The sequence below is a fragment of the Mustela erminea genome, chromosome 8, assembly GCF_009829155.1.
Source record: "Mustela erminea isolate mMusErm1 chromosome 8, mMusErm1.Pri, whole genome shotgun sequence".
Taxonomy (NCBI): Eukaryota; Metazoa; Chordata; class Mammalia; order Carnivora; family Mustelidae; genus Mustela; species Mustela erminea.
This window is the reverse complement of record NC_045621.1, coordinates 14,405,156-14,421,362: the sequence shown is the minus strand read 5'-3', so window position 1 is coordinate 14,421,362 and position 16,207 is coordinate 14,405,156. Positions and strand designations below refer to the sequence as shown.

General features: G+C 37.5%; 1 protein-coding gene and 1 pseudogene across 8 annotated transcripts in view; one reads left to right on the top strand and one right to left on the bottom strand.

Annotated features, from left to right (window-relative positions):
• The window catches only part of NBEAL1 (neurobeachin like 1), a 193,018-nt gene that overhangs the window by 134,286 nt on the left and 42,525 nt on the right, over nt 1-16,207 (bottom strand). For all 8 annotated transcript variants that reach the window (XM_032354479.1, XM_032354480.1, XM_032354481.1 and 5 more), the window contains exons 5-7: nt 13,707-13,788; nt 12,968-13,095; nt 3,168-3,250 (exon numbers count right to left, since the gene is read on the bottom strand). In XM_032354479.1, the coding sequence (XP_032210370.1) occupies nt 3,168-3,250; nt 12,968-13,095; nt 13,707-13,788 (293 nt within the window). The remainder of the gene's footprint in view (nt 1-3,167; nt 3,251-12,967; nt 13,096-13,706; nt 13,789-16,207) is intronic.
• On the top strand, nt 9,405-12,494 carry LOC116596845 (annotated as a pseudogene).

The window sequence follows — 16,207 nt, the reverse complement described above, 5'->3', positions numbered from 1 at the left end:
AAATACAAGTGTGGGTCAGGTCAGGTGGAGATAACAGCCCAAATGCAGGGATGAGTCGGGTCAGGTGGAGACATCCAATCAGTAAAGCATGCATACTGTCTCCAGAGCTACCAAAGAGTGTGGGCCCCGCCTTTTGCCCGTCTTTTGGGTGCCAATTCTGACTAAGGTGATAGGCTAGTTCAAATAGCTACTATAAGGTAAACTGTAATTCAATTGGTCACTTATGTGTGACCTAGCAGGACTGTACAGCTTTCTCTGTGTTACAATCTCATTGGTCACCAGTGCGTGGCCAGGCCCAACCACATGGCCTTTGCCCTTAAAAGCTCGTCTGTAAAGAAGAGAGAGGTCGCCCTTTCTGTAAGGGATGGCCCGACCAGTCTGTTTGACAGCCGGTTTGATTCTTGATGCTTGGCGTGAAATAAAGCTTTGCTTGACCCTCGCTTTGTATCAGTCTCGCTCCTTTGACCATGGACCCATTATTGGGGGACCCAACACTCTCATGCTTCGTCTCCCCCTCCAATTTCCCGCAATTCACTTTTCCTTTCCTTCTCCTAATGTCTTCCTGTTACTCCTAAGGTGTTTTTTTAATTTTTTTAACTCACGTAACTATTTAAGTGAAAACACATTAAAAAACACATAACCTATAGATCATCCTTTAAAACCAAAACAGCCAAGTGAAAATTCAGTAAAGAATTTTTACTTTAAAAAGGTTTAATAAGGGATGCCTGGGTGGCTCAGTTGGTTGAGCGGCTGCCTTCGGCTCAGGTCATGATCCCAGCATCCTGGGATCGAGTCCCGCATGGGGTTCCTTGCTCAGCGGGGAGCCTGCTTCTCCCTCTGCCTCTGCCTGCCACTCTGTCTGCCTGTGCTCACTCTCTCTGACAAATAAATAAATAAAATCTTAAAAAATAAATAAATAAAAAGGTTTAATAAATAAATAAAAAGGTTTAATAAATAAATAAAAAGGTTTAAAAATTAATAAGCAGAAAATTTATATACATATATACACATATGGGTATGGGGGTGTTTGTGTGTGTGTGTGGCTAGAGAAAGAAAGAGAACACATCAGGAATTCAACAACTATGTTCTTCTTTCTGGAGATATGACAGCAAGTTTTCTGGTCAGTAATGTTCTTTCAAACACTGAACTGAATCAAAGCAAATAGATGAACAGTAAAGCTATCTGCTGTATCCTACTCATGCTGACCTGGTTACACCCATGGAAACCATCTTGGTAGATTTTGACAGGAAGAAGGAATTCCTTACCTCAACAGAAAACCTAATGAACCTGTTTATACAGCAAGGGTTTTAGCAAACCTACACAAACACTTAACATGCTATAAGAAAAGGATACCTTTTAACTTACCTTCAGCAGAAGTATACATTTACTGGTGCTTATTAACACAGAAACACCAAGGCAGAAAGCATTTTTGCTTTCATAGTACTAATAACTAAAAAGCACACAGCATATATTAATTTGATCTTCAAGTGGGTGATCATGGAAGTTCTAAGATTACATCTACTACGTTAGCCTGAGTATTCATCTATAAAAATATTTTTTTCAAAATGCTTACAATGAGTTCAATTAACAGTGGAACTACATCACGACCAGCAGAAGACAGTGACACAAGGATTGTAAATATAAGACTACAAACTTATCTTCACATGTAGCTTTTGGGTAAAGGCCCACCTCCCTCACTTGATTCTTTAGCCAAGACTAACTGTTACAGGAGAAGCTTCAGAAATTTCAGGATGATCAGCTGGCTTAATGGCCTGGATAAATACTCCCAGTCAAAAACCCCAGTGAGACTGCAGGATTAAAATTCTGATACATATAAAAACCGGAGTGTACAAAATGCCTGTTGGGACATGCAAAGCCTGTTGGGCCAAAGAAGGTTGGTGATGGTGAAAAACACTGACACCAACATGTACAATGGGGAAGAGGCCCCCAGGTGGAATGCTGGCCTTTGAGCGTGACTCAAAAGTCCTGAGAAAGGTGTCTACTACAGGGAGGAGTAACACGGTCACTGAATACAAGAAGGTGTTACGGGAGAAACAGGTCCCAGGAGGGTCAGGTAATTTTCTTTTCAACCCAACAATACTTAACATTAATGAACAGCTGCAAAACAGAGTCATTCTTTCTAAGATGTATTCTTCTGTCCCGTTAGCTTTAGCATCCCCCAGGCTAATGGGCTGGCACACCCACAATGATCACCCAGCCTAGAGATGTGCCCTAGGGCCTCAGATCTGTCTGGGAAGCTGATAACGATGAGTGGCATCACAAAGTCACCACTAAATTGCTCCTTAAACCCAGTCCCCAGCCTTCTTTTTCTGCTCAGAAACATTTCTTTTAAAAAGCCAGAAAAGCTGTAAACATGAACAGCATGTCCAATATATCACGAGCTACTTCATCTTCGCAGAGCTAGAAAGACGCTGTGCGAGTCACCATGTTAAATCCAGGAATCTGCTCTAGCAGATGTTCTTCAATATACTTGTCTACCAAAGACATATACTCATTACAAACAGGTGGGAGTGCCTGTCTATAAAAATTTCCTTTAATAACGGGAATTCTTCATCCATGATTAATAAAATCCAACCACAGCATCAAATTCTGTATCAGAGGTGGAAAAGGACAGTGCAAAGCTCTCTTCCTCTAGGGTGTCCATCACCATCACCCCTACGCCATCCACCTGTGGGGTGAGTGGGCCTGTTAGCCCCCTATCCCAAATATGGCCTGGGCCCAGGCTGCACTCAGCTCTATTGAGCCCCAACTGGCAAAAGGGAGGCCTCATCCATGAGTCCACCACCAGCTCACAGCCCAGCTCTGTAGTGCCTGGGCAGGAGGCCCTGGCCTCAGGCTACCCGGCAGTGGCCATGCACAAGCTGGGCCCCCATGCTACTCTTACATTTATTTCAGTAAAAATTCAGAAGGTCTATACTACAGTCATTACAATATTAAGCTCTTCTCAAAATAAAAACACTTTCAGAACAATAAATTAGAGGAAGAACAATAATCATAGCAAAGTATGAATCAAGTACTCCAGTGACAGGTTCCTATAACCTTTAGTTTACAAATACACAAAGATGAATAAAGTAGAATCAGAATAAGAATATAAAGAATAATCAGAATAACATCAAAATCAATGAGAAATTAGGATCGATACTTACGATAAAAGAAAGGGACAAACTCCACTGTGAGAGAAGCTGGTTTATATTTCTGTCTGCTCTTTTCCACAGTACTAAGGATTCGTCTGTCATTAAAAAGAAGTTAATACCAAATTATAACCATGGTGAGTAGAGATGGCATAATTACAGAAACAACTATAAAATAAATTTAATGTATTACTTTATATGTATATACTGAACAATACACCCCTAGGATTGAGATAATTTTAAAAACAAAGTCTGGCCTACAATTTAAATGCTCACCAATGAGAGATTTCTTCTTTTGAATTAAGAAAAAAAATTCTAAATGCTTAATGGTGAAACAAGAAGCCAGGTTAAGTCACCAAACAACTAGAAACAGAAAAAGGAGCTAGGCATTTAAAAATTTCCAATCTGTAAAAATAGTTTTTCAGCAATACTGCTAATTTGACACCTAAGTCTGTAACTTATTATCACAGGGCAAATAAAACTGATCAGAAATCACACCACTCTGCCACTTTCTGAAACTTTATCTGAATACAAAGAACCTATTCCACTGCCTTCTTCCATTTTAAATTAATGTAGATCTAGTATGGGCTGGGATTATTTTTTTTTAAGGATTTTATTTTTTATTTGACAGAGTGAAAGCAGAGCAAGCATGAGTGGGTCTGGAGGGGAGGGAAGGGCTGAGGGAGAGGGAAAAGCAAGCTCCCTGCTGAGCAGGGACCAGATGCAGGGCTTGATCCCAGAACCCTGAAATCATGACCTGAGCCAAAGGGAGATGCTTAACTGACTGAGCCACCCAGGTACCCGGGAATTATTTTGGTTTTTAATGACAATTCCAGTAGTTCTGATAGCTGAAATATTTCGATAGACTTTGGTAAGGCACACAAGTTATCATGTGCTTTTACCAAGATCATTCCATTTCAACACAAAATGAGTATCTTAAATGAGCATGGTTGTGGGGGATTGGGAAATAAAAGCTACTGTTAAAATGATACATCTAACTAGCGGACTGCAGAAAACTAAACAAAAAACAAAGAACTGAGACACTTTTTTCATACCCTGGAAAAAACTCTTAATGTTATTACGTAAATCCAACAAAAAAGGAAAGTATTTGAAAAACAGCCACAAAGAACTTCTATATGTCCAAATATGATCTACTGATAAAGCAACAGATTAAGAGGACTTCTTTTTGAAAACCATAATTGAGATATTAAAACTGTTTTCTTAAAGCTAGAAAGAAAAGTCCATTGGCGACATAATAAGTCAAAAAAGATAGACACAGCTGTCAATAATGACAGAATAAAGAGTACTAAAATCCAGATCTAATATTCAGATTCACTAGAAATTGTATTAGGCAGCATTTGCTACAATGCTTTCCAAATCTCTGCCTACTCCCTTTTTTTTTTTTTTAAGATTTTATTTATTTGACATGGAGAAAGTGTGTGCACACAAGCATGGAGAGCGGCAGGCAGAGGGAAAACCAGGTTCCCCACTGAGCAGGGAGCCTGATGTGGTACTTGATCCCAGGACCCCAGTGGGATCATGACCTAAGTTGAAGGCATATACTTAACCCAACTGAGCCACCCAGGTGCCCCCAAATCTGTGTCTATTTCCATTGTGGAGAAGGCAGAAGAATTATCATATTTTGTGTTTATCTTAAATTCAAACATAATATCCTAGAATATTATTGGATCTTTCTATTTAATTAAAACCAGTACTGAGATTTTCCTTATGTCTTTAAGATAATGCAAATATTACTAGGGTTTCGAATTAAAAATTCAGTCATGCCTTTAAAAAAATTAATGTGATAGAAAAATTAATTTTAAAATGACAATTTGGGGGGGAGGGGGGTCAGAAGAGGGGGGTGGGGTTATGGACATTGGGAAAGGTATGTGCTATGGTGAGTGCTGTTAAGTGTGTAAGCCTGGCAATTCACAGACCTGTACCCCTGGGGATAAAAATACATTATATGTTTATAGAAATTTAAAAAAAAAATTAAAATGATGATTTAGCTTTCAGTTAGGTCTTTCCATGAGATTACTTACATTGTTTATATTTGGCACATTTATTATAAGTTATAGTATGAACTAACAGATTGGATATATCCTATCCAAATATCCTGTACTACAAACAATATACATTCTTACTTTAGTAATATAATGAATATGTACTCCTGCAATTTGTGAATAATGACTTATTCTAAAGACCCTGTATTAGATATAACATATGAACATAAATAATTTCGATTATGGAGCACCTCGGTGGCTCAGTCATCTGCCAAAGGCAGATGGCCCAGGTCATCCTAGGGTTCTGGGATCAAGCCCCAGTGGGGCTTCCTGCTGAACAGGGAACCTGCTTCTTCCTTTCCCTCTGCCGCTCCCCCTGCTTGTGGTCTCTCTAATAAAATCTTTAAAAAAATGATTTAAAAAAATTCCTGGGTTCTGGGGTAGCTCAGTTGGTTAAGAATCTGCCTTTGAATTGCACTCCTGGGTATTTACCTCAAGGATACAGATGTCGTGAAAAGAGGGGCCAATGTTTATAGCAGCAATGGCCACGGTCGCCAAACTATGGAAAGAACCAAGATGCCCTTCAACGAACGAATGGATAAGGAAGATGTGGTCCATATACACTATGGAGTATTATGCCTCCATCAGAAAGGATGAATACCCAACTTTTGTAGCAACATGGACGGGACTGGAAGAGATTATGCTGAGTGAAATAAGTCAAGCAGAGAGAGTCAATTATCATATGGTTTCACTTATTTGTGGAGCATAACAAATAACATGGAGGATAAGGGGTGTTAGAGAGGAGAAGGGAGTTGGGGTAAATTGGAAGGGGAGGTGAATCACGAGAGACTATGGACTCTGAAAAACAATCTGAGGGGTTTGAAGTGGCGGGGGGGTGGGAGGTTGGGGTACCAAGTGGTGGTATTATAGAGGGCATGGATTGCATGGAGCACTGGGTGTGGTGAAAAAATAATGAATACTGTTTTTCTGAAAATAAATAAGTTGAAAAAATTAAAAAAAAAAAAAAAAAAAAAAAAAAAGAATCTGCCTTTGGTGCAGGTCATGATCTTAGAGTCCTGAGACTTAGTCCCACATCAGGCTCCCTGGGTCAGCAAGGGTCTGCTCCCTCTTCCTGCTTCAGTTCTCTCTTTCTCTCTCTCTCTCTAACAGATAAATAAAATCTTAAAAAAGTAAAATAAAAAAATGTTTTAATTACCATTATTGTTGTACTGAAATTTAATATACTAACATGAGTAAAAGGGGTAAAAACCATTATATGTAACACAAACATTGAATCATAAGTAGTTTGTACTATACATTTGCAACAGGTTAAGACAGAATAGCTAAAATTGAATTTAGTCTTATTTTTAAATCACAGTGTACTTTCTTGTTAAATTATTATTTGATATTTGGGTCAAGCACGTGGCACCTAGCAGAGGCTAACACATACCAATTTCTGAGGGTTGTAAAACATGTTTGCATCTTAGTTTTCTAAGTTCGTGTCCCTTGGTCAATTACTTTGTACTTCTTTTTTATGTTGCCATCATGCCTAAGACATAACTATTTCTCTTAAGGTTTTAATCTGGAAATAAATTCAAGTTCTTGCAAAAGTTGCAAGAATAAAAATTGTGTAACTTCAAATATATCTCACCCACATTCATCATGAAAATTTTACCCAAATCCTTTATCTTTTGTTCACCTTTCCCTATTATACAAAGGACACATATTTATATATACATGCATTCACACAAATAGCACTTTCCAGAACATTTAAAGGGAAATTATGTATATTTTGGTATATTACTTCTAAATACTTTAGTGAATACCTGATATGGTCTTACACAATAACAGTATAATTCTAAATTTTAATACATTTAATATTAAAATAAAACATTTATCTACCATTTGTAATCCCATTTTGTTAACTGACCCATTAGTATCCTTTGCAGCATTTTCTCCCCCTCTCAGTACAGCTTCCTGTCCAGATATTTCATCTGGCTGTCATGTCTCTTTGTCCTCTCTCAATCTGAAACATTTCTACAGCCTTTAGGACATTTTTGAAGAATACTGTCCCACACTCCTTCCTTTTATTCATTAAAATATTCTTTATTTTGGGTTTGCTTGATGTTTCTATATAATTAGATTCAGATTATGCATTCTTGGAGGAATACTATAAAAGCAATGATATGTCCCTCTAAGAGCATCACAGTTGGAGGCACAGATGTCCATCTGCTCGTCACTGATGCTAATTTTGATCATCCAGTCAATGTACTATTCAGTACTATACAAAATAACTACTAATTTTTCCTTTGCAATGAATAATCTGTGGCGAAACATTTTAAAACCATGCAAAAATCATGCTCTTTACCAAAACTTTCCCTAGATTTACCATCCTGATCCACATCTTTCTTATAATTTGTGTAAAATGCAGATTTTCTTCCAACAATCCCTATACATTTACTAATTGGCACTTAGCCTTCTACTATAAGCAAGGATCCTCTTTTCCCTTTATCTATCTATTTACCTCCCTACCTACCTATCAATCCAGCCATCCACCCACCCACCCACCTGCCTAGCTATCATCTATCACTGGTATGGACTCATTAATTCCTCTCTCCACCCCCAGCCAATGGTTTATAATTCTTTTTATTTTTTTTTTTTTAAGTGAACTCTACACCTAGTGTGGAGCACAAACTCATGACTCCAAGATCAAGAGTTATATGCTCTATTGATTGAGCCAGCTAGGTGGCCCTGTTTATAGTTCTTTATGGCAATTATTTATTTTCATATATACATTGTCCCAGATTTGGCCAGAAGGAGCCCCAGGGCATAATTTAGTCTAATTAAATTGTTTTTCTCTTTGGGCAGGTAGTAAGTCCTACTGTACTTAGACTGCACAAAGTAGAAACTCAATAAATATATTTTTAAATAAATTCTTGAATGATAAGGCCTTTTCAGGAAAGAATTCTTTCCCTACATATATTTTAGTTCCACTTGAGAAAATCTTTCTAAATATGTAAGATGCTACAAACAGAATCAAAATTGAGCTAATAGATTAATCAAATCTATTCCTTAAATCAAATTACATCTGGAGAGATGAAAAAATCCATATATTTCATCTTTTTTTTTTTTTTTTAAGATTTATTTGAGAGAGAGCAACAGCACGCTAGCAGGGGGAGGGTCAGAGGGAGAAAGAATCCTCAAGCAGACTCCACCATACACTGACAACAGAGTGCAGGGACAGATCCCAGGACTGTACTACAATCACGACCTGAGGCAAAACCAAGAGTTGGGACACTTAACTAACTAAGCCACCCAGGCGCCCTAAGAAACATACTTTTAAATGGCTCTGCATTTGGAATAATGCTAATTTACATTCGTTCTAATCTGTTTTAGTTGTTTTAGTAAGCAACAAACATAAATAATACATAAGAAAATACATTTCATGTTTCCACTTAACTTCAGAATTAGATCAGTATATAAGTTATTGCTATAGCTCCCTTGTATAGGTCTCCCATGAGCTATAGATTTTTCCTAATTCCATGATTTATTTGTAGTATGTTTCATTTCCCTACCAAAGTCAAAGAAACCCAAGTCTGAACCCTTGCTATACTGTTTACCTCTGAAGCAGTTCCTACTATTAAGAGCAAAATTTGTTATGCCCTGTAGAGATATGGGGACAGCTTCCGGCCTAATTCCTGGTATGTATATTGGACATAGTTAGGAAATGCCACCACTCATCCATTACTTTGTTCCTCTTCCTGTTACTTTATTTATGCAGAATTCTCTTTCTATACCATAGCATTTAAATATCTTCTTGTTTTTGGCTCTCAAAAGTTGTTTTTTGCTTTCATTTACCAAATTTATTTGTTTCAATTTGTTGTCAGATCGACTTTTTTTATATCTTCTCTCATTCCCCCAATTTTAAATTCATTTTGTTCTTATTAAGATTCCTTCAAAAGCTTCTCCTCTGTCATTTTCAGACTGATCTCATGTTCCTCTTTCTGTATACGTCTTGCTATCTATAAAGAAAAACTACCTGTCATTATTTCAAAACTTAAAACATTTTCTTAGATTTGCCATTACTGACAGATCTAAGGTAGAGGATGGGGAAGTAGCAAGAATGAAAGGAAGAGATATAATTTCCTTAAGAAATCCCTAGCATCAATGTAAAAATAGAGAGAACACTAGCTTCCACCAAGGGAGTCATGGAGGAGAAGAAGCTAAGGCTCTCCACTACCTATGGCCAATGGGCCTCAACAAGGGCCACAAGATGACAAAGAATGTGAGCAACCTAAGGCACACCAAGTTCGTGCGGGACATGATCCAAGAGGTGTGTGGCTTCACCCCATATGAGCAGTGTGACATGGAGTATTCAAGGTCTCTAAGGGCAAGGGCGCCCTCAAGTTCATCAAGAAAATTGTGCAAACACACATCCGTGCCAAGAGGAAAGAGAAGTTAAGCTATGTGCTGGCAGCAATGAGGAAAGCAGCAGCCAAGAAGGAACCCCTCCCCTCTGTATATTATAAGTCTTTCTGGAAAACCAGAAAGAGAAAAAGAAAAGAAAAACCAAAAAGAAAACCAAAAGACTCTTTTTTGAGAACCATAGTGATACATGAGTAGAAAGGCTACAAATGAACACTGTTATGTGCCTCTTTCAATCTTCAAAGAGTCATGAGCAGTGCTCAAGCAGAGGCAAAAGGCAGTGACAGTGCAGTCTGCCAATGATTCCCATGTCTACCCTTTCTAGTCAAAGTAGAACTAACTTTTTGGTTTCACTGCAGTAGATGGGGATGTGGGACTAATCCTGACCGATGAGTTCTGAATGAAAATAAGATGTGTCATGACCAGCCGAGAGCATTAAATTGCTAATGTGAGACATTTCAGAGCTTTCTTTTTTCTCAAGTGGTAATTAGCAAAGCCTTAGATGCTTGCTCCTCTGTTAGCTTAGGATCTTGAGGGACTATGATGACTGAGGCTTCCTGCCAAAGACGGCAGACAGCATGAACAAGAAACAGAACTTTGTTATTCTAACCCTTTGTTTGTTATTGTAACATCATCTGTCTAATCCTGACAGATAAAACATCTTTGTCAAGGAAAATTCAAAGCACTTTCTCTCTGGGAAAAGAGACATATTAAAGCTCAATAGAAAAGAAGTATTCAATACTAAGTAAATGGTAATAGAACTGTTTACTTGACACAAATTTGAGAGTCATGAATTTCCAAAAACATAAGTGCACTGTAAGCAAAAGCTAGGTACAGCTTATGTTGGTATTTTGACATAATAAGTACAAACTATTTTTATCTATTCTTTAAAGCAGGACTCCTGTTAGATAGCACCTTTTAACCCTGGTTCAAATTGCAATATTTCTTTGAACACAATATTGTTCCTCTGGTGGGGAAGGGGAGAAAAGGAAGCATTCAAGGAAGCATTCAGAAGTCATGACTTACTTCCCATTAATGAACAGTCAAGAAAATTATTAGGACAATGTGATGGTTAATTTAATGTGTCAGCTTGGGAGGGTGTTTTTGGATGAGATTAACATTTAAATTGGTCAAATACAGGGGCACCTGGGTGGCTCAGTCATTAAGCATCTGCCTTCAGCTTAGGCCATGATCCTGGGATCCTGAGATGGAGCCCCACATCGGGGTCCCTGCTCAGCGGGAAGCCTGCTTCTACCTCTCTTACTCCTCTTGCTATGTTCCCTCTCTCGCTGTCTCTCTATCAAATAAAATCTTTAAAAAAAAAATACAACATTCAAATTGCTCAAATATGGATCAAGGAGATTACCCTATACTAAATGGCTCAATTAGTCAGTGGAAAGACTGAGCAGAACAAAAAAACTGGCCTCTCTAAGCAAGGGGGAGTTCTCCACCAGCCTGTCTTTGGACTTCATCTGCATCATCAGTTCTGGGTCTCCAGCCTGACTACATTTGGACCAGAACTAGAACGTTGGCTTTCTATCTGCCAGCTTTCAGACTGTAATTGTACTTTGGCTTTCCTAGGTCATACACCTGAGAGCCCACACTGCAGATTTGGATTGGTCTGCCTCTAAAATCACATGAAGCAACTGCTTATAATAAAACTCATTTTATGCGTGTACATGCATGCGTGCACACGCAAGCACGTGCACACACCCGAGCACACACACACACCCCCTACTGGTTCTGTTTCTATGATGAAACCTAATAAAGACAACTTCTTTCAACATATAAAGGAAAGACCGTGTAAAAATAAGTAGATAGGATTGTTATATTTAATAACTACAGTAATTATTCCTCTTATATCTACTTTTTATTTCTTACTTTAACTATAGGATGTGTTATTTCAATAAAATATCACTACACAGAACAAAGTACCACCATATAGTCTACATAAATGTTCTCTCAGTTAATCAATTCTTCACCATTATCTAATGGTGGCAACTCAAAGTGAGGGTATAAGACCCTAATAAGACTATAAACACCAAACATTTTAGTAGCGACAAGTTGCAGGAAGTGTGCTGGTATAAGGAGGTTGATTAAATTAAAAATGAAAACGGAAAAATTGAAAAGATTTTTCAATCTCAAAAAATCTTGAGATTGAAAACATAGCAGATTGGGAGACCTAAAAAAGTAGCCTGACTATAGTTGATGATACAACTCTTCCTATTCTGTGTCCACTGGTAATAAAGATATGAGTTCAAAACTCTTCTCTGTGAGCCCTAAACTGGTATTTATACTACTGTCACTAAGCTGCAAACCCATCATCCTATATTCTATCTGCTTTGTGATGCTGTGACAAGCACTCTGCAAACTATACTTCTCTTTTTCCAGGTACTCCACTGCTGGGATTCACCAATAGTGCATACTAAACGGAGAATGGAAGGCTAAGGGTGAAAAAGAAACTGATTTCTTATTCCTTCTTTTCTTATCAGCCAACTGTTCTTAACTGTAGCATTCACAGCTGGTTCTTTGTCTTCAGGTTATTTTTGGTAATTCCAGCACCAGCCTACTCACGGCTGCTCAGTGATATCCGCACAGCTAAGCAATGCTCTTTCAACAGAGGGCTGAGACCCAACTATAGGAGCTCTTCTCCAAACTTATAGTTTCAGGTAACTCCAGTTTCTTCCTTTTGTCCCATATCCCCAGGGAAGTAGCTGCTTCCTGAAGTCACTATCTCTGTATTACATCAGTATCCCTACTTGCTTTTTGAGTCCTCTATACCTATTTAACAATTTCCTTCCATTATGTCTTATAAAATACCTGGTATGATTTCCGTTTTCCTGACCAGACCCTAGTGGACACAAGCTCCACCATTAAGAGACAAAATATTGTTAAACTCATTTTCATCCCATGAAATGAGCTTAAAAAAACATAGAACTTTCCTTGAAAAATATGTACACTCTACTTGATGTTACTGTGCTTTGAAATTTTCTTATCAGATTATTAGAATTCCAAAACAAGAGTTTATAGGAAATTTCATTACTTCTAACATGGTTCTACATCTCAGAGATAAAGATAAGGATCTTATACACACCTTATATACTTCTTTCACAGAGAGTAAGACCTGCATTGAAGAATTACATATATTTATGACATTCAGGTTTTTTTTAAGAGTTTATTTATTTTGACAGATCACAAGTAGGCAGAGAGGCAGGCAGTGGGGGGGAGGGGAAGCAGGCTCCCCGCTGAGCAGAGAGCCCGATGTGGGGCTGGATCCCAGGACCATGAGATCATGACCTGAGGCGAAGGCAGAGGCCTAACCCACCTAGCCACACAGGGGCCCCGACATTCAGGTTTTAAGTGAACATTATGATTTATAAGACATACCCTGAAATTCTATGCCTCCAATTCCGATATGGATCATATAAACTCTCACAAAATGCCAATGCATGGATTACAAATTCTTCAATAGATGTCTGATCTGCCAATTCCTTCTCTTTCTTTTTGCTTTTTAACTGGGAGTAAAATTAAAAAAAAAATTATAGTCAGAAATATTAAATTGCATAACATACCTACATCATTTAAAGGCAACATGTTTTATTAATTATCTAATAAATCATTTTTATTCAAATAAACCTAAGTTCCAATGGAGTTTAAAGCATCAGTTAATCATATGGACTGGACTGCACATAATCCTTCAAATTTTAAATATGGCCTAGGAAGAGTTTGTTAATCATATGGACTGGACTGCACATAATCCTTCAAATTTTAAATATGGCCTAGGAAGAGTTTTGAATGGATAGCAAAACAGAATATGTTTTCAATAAGAGGAATATTTGATGATAAATAACATATAATATATATAATATACATAAAATGACAAATTATGTCATTGTAAAAAGCTGTTTATAAAATACTTTCATTTTTAATTAAAATAAAATATATTAATAATTACTTTTCTTAGATAATATGTTTAAGATTTCTGAAATATATAGTACCTAATGGAAATTTTAATTCATTTCTTGATTACCTCCTCTAAAAACATTTAACTTTATGATAATATTTTAAAAAGTAAAACCTAGTTACCCTCAGTAAAGCAACAAAAGGAATATATTAAGTCACCTACCTGCTGAATATAGAGTGTTGTCATAGTAATGACATGATTAATATATGAGCAAGTCCCAATTTCTTCCACATTAGATAAATTTCTGTGAGGAAAAAAAGAATATTTATTATATGAATAGTGCCAAAAATGTATGTTCATCTATTCAGGATGAATTTTGAAAATACATGCTGGTAAAGGAAATATAAATGACGTTTATTAAAACTTAAAATCAATATATTACATAACTGTTTTTCCACTAAGAATGTGAAACACACCTCAAGCACCATTTAGCTACTCTAAACAGAATGCTTAAGAAGTACATGCTGATTAGCAATTATTTATTATAGAAAAAGTAAAAAATATCACAAAGTAGAAACAAAAGAGAAACAAAAATCAGAAATATTCTCACAACCCAAATATTCACAACTATTGACATTCTGGATTATTTCTTTTCAGGTTTGTTTTATTTTTGTATGCAGATTCTTAGTTTGGTTTTGCACATATTATTGCCATTATAGCATATGTATAGTTTCAGAATTTTCATTTTGCTCTTTGAAATTACAGTTCCCTTTATCTAGACATATTTCTCAACTATACTGAAAGGCCTTGATAGAAAAGCCAGCATCTGTACATACCTTCACCATGAGAGTGTAGTATATATATATATATATTTTTTTTTTAATTTTTAATTTCTTTTCAGCGTAACAATATTCATTGTTTTTGCACCACACCCAGTGCTCCATGCAATCCATGCCATCTCTAATACCCACCACCTGGTTCCCCCAACCTCCCACCCCCGGCCCCTTCAAAACCCTCAGATTGTTTTTCAGAGTCCACAGTCTCTCAGGGTTCACCTCCCCTACCAATGTCCCTTGACCTCCTTCTCCTCTCCATCTCCCCTTGTCCTCCATGCTATTTGTTATGCTCCACAAATAAGTGAAACCATATGATAATTGACTCTCTCTGCTTGACTTATTTCACTCAGCATAATCTCTTCCAGTCCCGTCCATGTTGCTACAAAAGTTGGGTATTCATCGTTTCTGATGGAGGCATCATACTCCATAGTGTATATGGACCACATCTTCCTTATCCATTCGTCCGTTGAAGGACATCTTGGTTCTTTCCACAGTCTGGAGACCATGGCCATCGCTGCTATAAACATTGGGGTACAGATGGCCCTTCTTTTCACTACATCTGTATCTTTGGGGTAAATACCCAGGAGTGCAATGGCAGGGTCATAGGGAAGCTCTATTTTTAATTTCTTGAGGAATCTCCACACTGTTCACCAAAGTGGCTGTACCAACTTGCATTCCCACCAACAATGTAAGAGGGTTCCCCTTTCTCCACATCCCCTCCAACACATGTTGTTTCCTGTCTTGTTAATTTTGGCCATTCTAACTGGTGTAAGGTGATATCTCAATGTGGTTTTAATTTGAATCTCCTCGATGATTAGTGATGATGAACATTTTTTCATGTGTCTGATAGCCATTTGTATGTCTTCATTGGAGAAGTGTCTGTTCATATCTTCTGCCCATTTTTTTTATATGATTATCTGTTTTGTGTGTGTTGAGTTTGAGGAGTTCTTTATAGATCCTGGATATCAACCTTTTGTCTGTACTGTCATTTGCAAACATCTTCTCCCATTCCGTGGGTTGCCTCTTTGTTTTGTTGACTGTTTCCTTTGCTGAGCAGAAGCTTTTGATTTTGATGAAGTCCCAAAAGTTCATTTTTGTTTTTGTTTCCTTTGCCTTTGGAGACATATCTTGAAAGAAGTTGCTGTGGCTGATATCAAAGAGATTACTGCCTATGTTCTCCTCTAGGATTCTGATGGATTCCTGTCTCACACTGAGGTCTTTTATCCATTTTGAGTTTATCTTTGTGTATGGTGTAAGAGAATGGTCGAGTTTCATTCTTCTACATATAGCTGTCCGGTTTTCCCAGCACCATTTATTGAAGAGACTGTCTTTTTTCCACTGTATATTTTTTCCTGTTTTGTCAAAGATTATTTGACCATAGAGTTGAGAGTCCATATCTGGGCTCTCTACTCTGTTCCACTGGTCTATGTGTCTGCTTTTATGCCAGTACACCATTCTGTCTTGGTGATCACAGCTTTATAGTAAAGCTTGAAATCAGGTAACGTAATGCCCCCAGTTTTATTTTTGTTTTTCAACATTTCCTTAGCGATTCAGGGTCTCTTCTGATTCCATACAAATTTTAAGATTATTGGCTCCAGCTCTTTGAAAAATACCGGTGGAATTTTGATCGGAATGGCATTAAAAGTATAGATTGCTCTAGGCAGTATAGACATTTTAACAATGTTTATTCTTCCGACCCAAGAGCATGGAATGGTCTTCCATCTTTTTGTGTCTTCTTCAATTTCTTTCATGAGTGTTCTGTAGTTCCTCGAGTACAGATCCTTTACCTCTTTGGTTAGGTTTATTCCCAGCTATCTTACCGTTCTTGGTGCTATAGTAAATGGAATTGATTCTCTAATGTCCCTTTCTGTATTTTCATTGTTAGTA